At 43.3% G+C, this 11,567-nt stretch overlaps 1 protein-coding gene across 1 annotated transcript; it reads left to right on the top strand.

The window, feature by feature from the left end:
- The first annotated feature begins 4,525 nt into the window (after window positions 1-4,525).
- Window positions 4,526-11,423, top strand: LOC308283426 (coiled-coil domain-containing protein 171-like). The gene is made up of 6 exons (XM_080723859.1): window positions 4,526-4,836; window positions 6,338-6,462; window positions 7,532-7,586; window positions 8,217-8,348; window positions 9,847-9,999; window positions 10,517-11,423. The coding sequence occupies exons 2-6, from the start codon at window positions 6,434-6,436 to the stop codon at window positions 10,643-10,645; spliced, it is 498 nt and encodes a 165-aa protein (XP_080579985.1). The 5' UTR covers window positions 4,526-4,836; window positions 6,338-6,433; the 3' UTR covers window positions 10,646-11,423.
- The last annotated feature ends 144 nt before the right edge of the window (window positions 11,424-11,567 follow it).

Genomic DNA, 11,567 nt, shown 5'->3' with positions numbered 1-11,567 from the left:
GTTTTCGTGGCGGCACCGTCCATTTGGACCACCGCGGCCGCCTGTGCCTTGCCCTCCCGCATCCATAGAGGGGCGGCACGTCCAGTGACGTCATTACGTGCGCGTCCCGCGTCTCTGACGCATTCACGTTGCCTAGAGACGCATTCACGTCATTGCCCTGGGGTCCCACGGACGCATCGCCTCCATTGGAGTCCACGTTAAAATAATTTACCACGTCGCGAAAAAAAATATATTTTTAAAAGTCCACAGACGCCACCATTGTTCATGGGTGAAGGCATGCTACTTTACCCTACGTTAACACAAATGAAATCCGCGTAGAAAGTCTTAAAACAGACGATAAAACTAACGAGAGTGTGTTTTCAATCCACCGACGCCATTTTGTGCGCCCATACATGGTCACAGAATTCAATGGGTGCCTGAGTTTTAGCGTAGCACCGGGCCGCTCTCTGACCATAGTGGCACAGCGTGTTAAGGTGATACCAAAAAGGGTTCCCCCACAGAACAAGGCACGGCGCAGACACTTGACGTCTCTACACTGCAGCGACATGCGCATTGGCAACGAGCGGTCTCCGAAAAGAATTGCTTTAGTAAACTTGCGTAGTTGCGTTACTGTGAAAATGTCCCACAACTGAAAACATCCGACAATAGCCAATGATGTTATTATGATGATCCAACGGCTATGATCTCCGGTTGGAACTTGTGACAGCGTGAGCATTGATCGTCGTCACCTCTCCTCTCCCCAGTCCCCACGCTAACGCTGTGGACCAGAGCGTCTCCCCCTCTCCGCTCGCTGCTCTGTCTGCAGGCAGCAAAGGACTGTCACCCTTTCCGTGAAAGCCCTTTTCTGTGTCGTATTAAAAAAAGAATACAGTCCCGGGAGAGATGTGTAGGATGGTACATGTGTCTTTAGTTCCGACCGCTTAGAAAAGGTAATTGATCGGTTGAAAGAAACTTTATAAGCGTGTTTGAGTTTGTTTCGCCAGCACAGCCACCCTGCCTCTGTGTGTATCTGTAACTCCATGCTGCGCTTTCATGTATGCAGTAGACGCGAACGCGCATTCACGTTCACTGTAGTTGCATTCAACAGCGCAAATTGTTGATGTTTAAGAATAAAGAGAAGCAAGGTCTTATTGTCACTACTCTACAGGGACAAGAAGCAATATGCAATGTTGTGATCGAGGTGATAATAATAATAAGAAAAACTAAGATAAGGGATGATGATGATGATGATGATGATAATAATAACAATAATAATAAAATAAAATAGAAACGTCAACAGTATAGCCATAGAATAGCTGTATAAAGAATGTGTTCTATTGCAGACATATGTATATATGTATATAAAATGGCAGCCATAGTAACGGTAATAGTAGTTCCATCAACTACAGTAAGCCTACTACTTGACATGACAATAGCTGAACCACTGTCTTTAGACGGCCTTAATAACCTATTGTGGTGTGTAAAATAGCCTATAGAAAAAAGATAATAATAATAATGGTAATAATAAGGGTAGTAATAATAATAATAATAATAATACATGAAAAAGTATCGAAAACCGTATCGAAAAAGGTATCGTATCGATTCCCAGGTATCGAAAAAGGTATCGTATCGATTCAGAGGTGAACGATACCCATCCCTATGCGGCGTTGAATTTTTGTGGGACCCATAAAATATCCCTGGGACTCATCCGAAAGACCCTTCTTGGGTCCCCGGGACTCATTACATTAAAAACCTATTAACATCACTGGCTCCTCTCTTAGTAACTCGTTGCTAACGTGGTATTGGACAAGGACGGGTTGGGGAGGTGCATAGTGAAGGGCTAATTATCACATAATCGTCTAATCGCAATTACTTGAGGTGATCGCGAATATTTTTGCATAATCGTCATACTTGTTTCCATGTTGAGAAATGTTCATATCATTTCAAACACTTTCAAAAAGTAGCCGATCTACAAGCTCACAGCGCATCGCATCACTATTTCCACTATAAATGCATAAAGAATAAAGTTGCCAGTCATTCCTTTGTATATGTAGGTTATTTGTCATATTATCTGCCATGTGCAACTTCAAAGCCAAACAGAAATGTAATGTTTTTTTATTCATATGCTCCAGTGTGCAGCGACAAAAACACAATCAAATCGTTTGACAATGAATCGTCACTTAAAATATCATAATCATGGCAGGCCATACGTGTGGCCCTACATGTGACATTGTGCACAATGAGTGCCTTTTTTGGTCAGGGGCGTCACACCAAATTCTGGGCCCTGGGTACAAGGATTCACTGCGGGCCCCCCATGAATGTTCTTCATGGGGGGTGGGGGTTTAACCCATTTAGACTGGGAACGCATTATTACGCATTATTTTGTGCTTTTAACTATTGAAAAATAGCAGATAGATCTGCTATTTTTGAGAAAAAAAATCTAGTTTCCCATCTCAAAATATTTAGTTCCAGGGACCACCCCAGAAGCAAAATTTTAGTTACAATTGTTCGCTTAAAAAATACATATCTGCTATTGTTCAATAGCTAAAGTATAAAATAATCAAGGCCCCTCCACCTTGGGCCCTAGTAACTCAGTCCCACACAGGGATGCTGACAGAACCCTTGCTAAAAACCCCAGGACAAAATCCACTCGTCCTATAGACAATTTGCCCTCCTGGCCCCCAAACTGTGGAATAAACTCCCTGTCGCACTTAGAAATACAGACTCACTCCCTAGCTTCCATTAGAACTACAGACTCACTCCCTAGCTTCCATTAGAACTACAGACTCACTCCCTAGCTTCCATTAGAACTGCAGACTCACTCCCTAGCTTCCATTAGAACTGCAGACTCACTCCCTAGCTTCCATTAGTACTACAGACTCACTCCCTAGCTTCCATTAGAACTACAGACTCACTCCCTAGCTTCCATTAGTACTACAGACTCACTCCCTAGCTTCCATTAGTACTACAGACTCACTCCCTAGCTTCCATTAGTACTACAGACTCACTCCCTAGCTTCCATTAGTACTACAGACTCACTCCCTAGCTTCCATTAGTACTACAGACTCACTCCCTAGCTTCCATTAGAACTGCAGACTCACTCCCTAGCTTCCATTAGTACTACAGACTCACTCCCTAGCTTCCATTAGAACTACAGACTCACTCCCTAGCTTCCATTAGAGCTACAGACTCACTCCCTAGCTTCCATTAGTACTACAGACTCACTCCCTAGCTTCCATTAGAACTGCAGACTCACTCCCTAGCTTCCATTAGTACTACAGACTCACTCCCTAGCTTCCATTAGAACTACAGACTCACTCCCTAGCTTCCATTAGAACTGCAGACTCACTCCCTAGCTTCCACCATGGACTGAAGACTCACCTCTTCAGACTCCACCTAAACCCATAGCACTACTGTAACACTCCCCCTTCCCTCAATGACCACACATGAAGCTAGATAGCATTTTTCAGGTTTTAAAGGTGTTTTTACTGCTGGTGGTGCGTGGTCTACCTATGTTATTGTTTTTCTAGATTGATGCATTTCTTATATTTGTTGTTAACTCTCCCCACGCTTCGAACGATAACGCTCGCCCCATTTTTTACAGAACGTCGATGCCAATACGGCGCTCGTTCGGTTCGTTCGTCTGATGACTGTAAGCTAATGAGGGGTCGCGCGGCCGTTTACTGTAAACACATTTTCCGCTGTGATGGTGTAAAAAATCCATTATGCGTTAGATCAACGGAGAACAATTCACTTCCTTGTTGATTTCCTCTGGCCCGGAGGCTCTGTAGCCAGTGACTGCTCTGAATGTACGGCAACACATAGCAGGACAATTCACATTCATTCTCGCATGACGCCGCCCTCTGCTGCCTGGCAGACCAAAGTGCACTATTGCACAACCAAAAAAAATAAAAATAAATAAATAAATGTCTGTCTGTCTATCTACTATAACGTCGCAAAGGTAAGCCGCTTTTTGATGGCGCCAGACCCAATAAATAAATAAATAATCTGGCAGTAGGAGAGTTAATGTACTGACATATTATCTTGCTTATTATAGTGATGTATATTACCTGCTTATTGTAAGTCGCTTTGGATTAACCCATTCAGAACGGGTACACATTATTGTGTATCATTATTTTATGCTTTAACTATTGAAAAATAGCAGCTTGTAGAGCTTGTAGATCTACTATTTTTTGAAAAAACGTGAAAATTAGAATTTTGACCCGATTCTATGAGTGTCTTTTGAATCCTTCTAAGGTTTTTTGAAAAACCTATAGCCATCGTCAAAGAAAAGGTCCTTTTCACTTAATTGGAGCTCAGTTAGTCTGTTCTTGAGAGACTACTGTGTCAGTGGTTCTCAAACCTTTTCATGTGAAGGACCCCCAAACTGATTTGGCCACGGACCCCCATCTCAAAATATTTAGTTCCAGGGACCACCCCCAGAAGCAAAATTTGAGTTACAAACGTTCACTTTGAAAATACATATATTCAAAGATTTGCACACGTTCTCACAACTTTTTTCCAAAAATAGCAGATCTACAAGCTCGCAGCGCTGTGAGCTTGTATATCTGCTATTTTTCAATAGCTAAAGTATAAACTAATCAAGGCCCCTACTCCAGTCCACATTGGGCCCTAGTAACTCAGTCCCCCCCCTTGTGACGCCCCTGCTTTTGCTAGGTCCCGGTGGAGCGTTTTGAGAGCGTGTGCGCGGAGCTGCGCCAGGCCCTGAACAGGGAGCAGGAGGCCCAGGGTCTGCTGAGGGAGCAGTCCGCTCAGCTACGCACGCTGACCGCGCAGCTCCACACGCACACTGCTGACACCACCCGCACGCAACACACACTGAGCCAGGCTGCACAGGTACGTACGCGCGCACACGGTCAGTGATGTTACTAGGTTTTCAATGTAATGGGTCCCGGGACCCACAGGTGGTCATTCAAATGGGTCCCAGAAAAGTTTTATGAGTCCTCAATACAATGTTTTCGAGCACTGTGAGCTTGTAGATCGGCTATTTTCAAAATGTTTGCCTATTTCTTATATTTATTTTACAATTTGGCTAATGTTTGAACTTAGAACTATTAAAACTTCTAAAACATGTGCCCCTAATGAATTCGGGCGTGCAAAATGGCGTCGGACGTTGGTGGAATCAAAACATTGACGTTTCTATCGCCTGTTTAAGACTTTCTACGTGGATTTTATTTGTGTTAACGTAGGGTAAAGTAGGATGCTTTCACCCATGAACAATGGTGGTGTCTGTGGAATTTTCTTTTTTTTTTCTTTTACCGCGACCCGGTAAATTATTTTAACATGGACTCCAATGGAGGCGCATCCCCGGGACCCCAGGACCATGACATGAATGAGTCCCTGGGCGACTTGAATGAGTTTTTGATGCGGGATGCGCACGTAATGACATCACTGCACGGTAACGTGTCCTTGGTTCGAACTCCCTTTGGTCCGACCACCTAAACCTAACCTTAATCCTAACCTCAGTAAAACTAACACTGTTGAGTAGCTAACCTGCCGACGCTGGTGAGTGACTAATCTGCCGACTGTGTTCGGACCAACGGGAGTTCGAACCGGGAGTTCGAACACACACACACACACACTAGGGATGGGACGATGAGAAAATGTCATTTCACAATTATTATGACCAAAAAGAATTGCAATTTGCAATTTACAATATTATCGCGATAATCAAAATATCCCCCAATATCCATTATTCTAGGACGGAACATTTGACAAAAGAATTGCCGATCCACAAGATCACAACGTTTCACATTGCGACGCGTTGTGAGCTTGTAGGTCGGCTATTTTTTTGGCAGAGAGATTTGGTAGAGAGTGGGAAAAAAAGACTATCAAGTATGTTATTTACAGGTCCTTTTACCATTTACAGGGTTTAAATGGTACCAGATATGCAGGTCGGCAAATAAAAGGTGAATTGATCCCAGTACATGACAGAGGATAATTTTGCGATACATTTAAAATCTCCACGATACGATTATTGTGAGTGTTTTTTTATCACGATAAACGATAATTATGATTATCCTCCCATCCCTCTTTCTCTCTCTCTCACTCACACACACACACACACACACACACACACACACACACACACACACACACACACACACACACACACACACACACACACACACACACAAACACACACACACACACACACACACACACACACACACACACACACACACACACACACACACACACACACACACACACACACACACACACACACACACACACACACAGATTAGATTAGTGCTACTACTCTACTCTACTTAGGGCTCTACTCATCAATGTTACTAACGAGCTCTCTTTCTTTCACGCACACACACATCCTCAGGAGGTTCGCCGCAAGGAGCAGTCGCTAAGGATTCTGGGTAAACGTTTGTCAGCGGCTCAGCGAGAGAAGAGGGAGTTGGAGGACCGTCTGAGACAGATGGAGGATTCAATGACGAACACACACAGGTAATAACACGCAACACACACACACACACACACACACACACACACACACACACACACACACACACACGCACACACCACCACGTTTCATCAATTGAAAATAATTCCTAAATGTTTAGAATTATTATTTAACCAGTGAAAAATAGCAGATATACAAGCTCACAGCGCGGCACCGAGTGCCGCGCTGCGAGCTTGTAGATCTGCTATTTTTGAAAAAGTCGTGAAAATGTGTGCAAATCTTTGAATATATGTATTTTCAAAGCGAACGTTTGTAACTCAAATTTAGCTTCTGGGGGGTTCCTGGAACGAAATATTTTGAGATGGGGGTCCGTGGCCAAATACATATCATTTTGGGGGTCCTTCACATGAAAAGGTTTGAGAACCACTGACATAGTAGTCTCTCAAGAACAGACTAACTGAGCTCCAGTTAAGTGAAAAGGACCTTTTCTTTGATGATGGCTGGCCAGATTGCTGACATAGAAACATAGGTTTTTAAAAAAAATCTTAGAAGGATTCAAAAGACACTTATAGAATCGGGTAAAAATTCTAATTTTCACAATAAAAAAAAAATAGCAGATCTACAAGCTCGCAGTGCGGCACAAGCTCGCAGTGCGGCACTCGGTGCCGCGCTGTGAGCTTGTATATCTGCTATTTTTCAATAGTTAAAGCTGATGATACACAATAATGTGTACCCGTTCTAAATGGGCTAAGTTAATTAATAAAAAGAAAACAAGGGTTAAAGTAGTGAAAATAGCAGATCTATAAGCTCACCACGTTGAGCGAAAGGAGCTTGTAGATATGTTGTTTTGAACAAGCATTTGCACATGTTACATGATTATATTTTCTTGTTTGTGTTATTTGCTGTCCTGTTTAACATTTATACAGGCTTTTTTTTTCTTTTCTAACTGCTTTAGTACCCTGTTTATTTTTGTATGTATGTAAAGCAGTTTGTGAGTTCTCTCTGTAAGAAGTGCTATAATATAAATAAAATGTACATACACGCTAAAGCATATCTACATGTTAATTTATATCAAGTGACTCTTTATATCTTTGTCTCATCTCTCTATCCTAGGAGTAAAAAGTCTCTGGTCAACTTCATGACCACTGTAGAGAACACCTACAAAGAGGTAACACGCACGCACGCACGCACGCACGCACGCACGCACGCACGCACGCACGCACGGTACAGTACTTGGTAGTATATATAATATATTAGGTATTTTTACTATGGCTGCTATAGTATATCGTTGCTGTCAGGCAGAAACCTTGTATCTCCAAGTTTCAGATGTGTACGTTTTTCGCAAAGTGAAGCCCTGCTTCATCACACAAGACTGTCGCACAGAACTAGTGAAAATAGACGATCTTCAAGCACACAACGCCTTGCACCGCGAGGCGTTGTGTGCTTGAAGATCTGCTATTTTCGCTAGTTTAAATCATTTTTAAAGTCCCATTTTTATTTGCTTATCCCTGTCTTCTAGTTCTAGTACCCTGAGCCAGCTCAGACTAGCAACGTGTGTTGGAATTAGGTGGGTCGTGGGCTTTAGGCCGAGTAGTAGTCGAATCAGTTTGTTTTGGCAGGTCTGAATCTTAGTTTTTAGTAAAGAACCAAGAGGTCAAAATGGCTTTGAATGAGGTCTCTGGCAAGATTCTTGACAGAACTTTTGTTGACTAAGTGGGCTTTTTAATCTTTTTCTTACCGCATCTTTGTTTTTTCAAAACCTTTCTCCCTCTCTCTCCCATTCTGTCCCCTCTCCCAGGTCAGAGACGGTCTGGTCCAATCACGTTGCTCTGTGACGGGTAAGCCCCTCCCCCTGCAGTTACCCAGAGTGCACGCGGAGCTGTCGGGAACGGAGAGGATGATGGGAGGTGTGGAGGTCACTGCATGTGAGGTAACTATCACTTCATTTATTTGTGAAAAGTGAAAAGTAGCCTCGGAGTACCTGTGTGTTTTTGTTTTTTTTGTTCGTTTGGCTCTCCATCTCCCTCAAACCTTTTTAGGCCATGACCCCCAAAATAAACATATTTGAACTGGGGACCCCCACCCTGACAAGCACTTGGAATTGTAGGTATTACATTTAATGTGACTCGGTTCCACAGATAAATATAGTGAAAATAGCCAATCTACATGCTCACAACGCCTCGCAGATAGGCTATTTCCACAATGTCCGCCTCTTGCTTACTTAATATTTGACAGTTTGGCCAGTTTGGTGTTAAAACAGTCTTGAATGTCCTTAACCCATTCAGGCCAGGTACACATTTTAGTGTATGGGAGGGGCTTACAGTACATGTATGTATCAACATATTTGTTTTTGTAGGCTAATTTCTGATTTGGGCCTAACTATTAGAGTTCTCAACGGGCCTGAAAATTAAGGCCCGGCCCTAACTGGGCCCGAGTGGGCCGGCCCGAAGCCCGGCCCGACCCTAACAATTATCATCATTTTCGGCCCGAAAACCTGAAAGCCCAAGAGAGAGAAAAAAAAAAGAAATGTTGCCAGTAGGCAGCACCAGTGTCTCAAATTACAACAGTGAGAGAATGGACATATAATAGTTGGCGAAATGGCAACTTCACGTGTTAAATTGTTCATGAAACATGCAAGGTTCTGCACAAAATGGGCTAACGTTAAATCCCTGTTGTTGTCAACAGTGAGTCAATCTCAATCATACAGCTCTCATTCTCTCTCCCTCGCATTGTCGCTGCCTGCGTGATTTGTGTTTCGTCCTTTCAACGGTGACGCACCAAACACAGGCAGCTGGCTCGACAGATCTATAAACCCAAAACGTGTTCATCTGGCTTGCATTCTGGGCTTGCAGATCTGTTATGTTTGGTGCGCGACACCACCTGACCACCATGATTAAACATACACAACTCAGGCATGCAATAAGTGGCAGAATTTCCATATATCCAAAGGTTTCGTTTGTGACGTCATCACAACAACCAGACTGCTCTATGAGACTGATAGAATATACTTCCGTATGCGTCACCGATTATCCTTGGTCCATTGGTTAGGAACTTAGGCAGGCTTCAGTGCTGCGCTGCAGATAGACAGACAGGGATATGCGCCTTTTCTCTTGAGTGACGGAGCCCGAGGACCGGCCCAGCCCGACTAATTATTATAATTTTTGAGCCCGTTATTGGGCCGGGTCGGGTAGGGTCGGGCTCGGGCTGAATTTGAGAACTCTACTAAATATAGGTTAGGCCTAAATTGTAACTTTAGAATATGCAGATACCCTGTATACACTTATACTGTGTGTTGGTTTGTTTACCATTGAGTGAGGAAAAAAATTACATTAAGCTAATCATCCGGGGACCCCACAAAATAATTTGGGGACCCCACTTGGGGTCCCGACCCCAACTAACTGTCTCTCTGGCTCTCCGTCTCCCTCTAGAGGCTGGTCTCCACGTTCTCTGATCTCTACCAGGCAGCCGGCTCTCGGATTGGCTGGCTGGAGCAGGAGGTCTCCGCCCAGCGCAGTCATGTGACCGCGCTGCGCGGCGAACTGCAGGACGCCTGCCTCCGCGACAACCTGGCCTACGTCCCCGTAAGTAGGGATGGGACGATATGAAAATGTTATATCACGATAATTGTGACCAAAGAAATCGCAATTTACGATATTATCGAGATAATCAAAACATCCATTATCCTGGGGCAGAACATTTGCCAAAAATAGCCGATCTATAAGCTCACAACGCGTCGTTGTGAGCTTGTAGATCTGCTAGTTTCCCTCTCTTTTTTTCATATGTGCTATTGAACACCCTTTACGTCTGTGTGTTGGTTAAAATAATATTGAACCAATGAAAACTAGTAAAAGCCCTTCGGTCAAAACCTCCTAACTCCACTTGAGCTCATTTTCCCGAAAACGTACATTTTGGTCTGACAGCCTGGCAAATAAGAGGTGAATTAATCCCAGTGCATGATGGAGGATGATATCATGATAAATGAAATTTCTGTTTTTGGCCAAAGTTCTCAAAATATGGACACTAGGGTTCAAGTGGCTAATATAATCGATTTAGTTGATTATGAAAAAATCTCTCTCTCTTTCTCTCTCTCTCTCTCAGGTTGCTGAATTCTCCCCATTGGCAAATCCAAATGCCAGTCATCGAAGCCCGCTCTCCGATTTGTCGAAGGAGCTGCCAATCAGCCGCAGCTCCGCCCAGCCCTGTCCAGACCCCGGCGCCTCCTCGTAGCTTTCTGTCTGGGGGCCGTGAAGTTACACAGAAGAAGACCACAGTTTATGAGGACATTGTTGTTCAATTGGGACCAAAGTGTTGGACAGACAGACGGATGGACCAATGGACTGACTGACATAGTCGTAGCACTAAGAAGACATAGGCCAAAGAATGGATCAGGAGGGTGTGGTGGGTGGATGGACATTATTTTCATTCAGAACGGGTACACATTATGGTGTATTATTATTTTATGCTATAACTACTGAAAAATAGCCGATATACAAGCTCACAGCGCGGCACAGAGTGCCACGCTGCGAGCTTGTAGATCTGCCATTTTAGAAAATTTGAATTTTGACCCGATTCTAAGTGTCTTTTGAATCCTTCTAAGGTTCTATGGTTATTTCTATGTCAGCAATCTGGCCAGCCATCGTCAAAGAAAAGGTCCTTTTCACTTAACTGGAGCTCAGTTAGTCTGTTCTTCAGAGACTACTGTGTCAGTGGTTTTCATGTGAAGGACCCCCAACATGATATGAATCTGTCCACGGGCCCCCTTCTCAAAATATTCAGTTCCAGGGACCCCCTAGAAGTAAAATTTGAGTTACAAACGTATGCTTTAAAAATACATATATTCAAAGATTTGCACACATTTTCAAAAATAGCAGATCTACAAGCTCGCAGCGTGGCACTCGGTGAGCTTGTATATCTGCTATGTTTCAATAGTTAAAGCATTCAATAAGTCTAGGCCTAAATGGGTTAACAGAGAAACATGAAGATAGGCAGCTTGACTTGATGAAATACAAACTCATGTATTATACTCTGTTGATTGAATAAAGTTTTATGATCTCGTAATTCTCTCACAGTCTCTCATTTTCATCTAAATACATTCACAATGCGTCGCATCTTGTAGATCTGCTATTTTCTAAAGATTTTTTACCCATTG

The sequence above is a fragment of the Nannobrachium achirus genome (genome assembly GCF_963921795.1).
Source record: "Nannobrachium achirus genome assembly, chromosome: 4".
Taxonomy (NCBI): Eukaryota; Metazoa; Chordata; class Actinopteri; order Myctophiformes; family Myctophidae; genus Nannobrachium; species Nannobrachium achirus.
The sequence above is the reverse complement of the archived record's forward strand: the minus strand, read 5'-3'. Positions and strand labels throughout refer to the sequence as shown.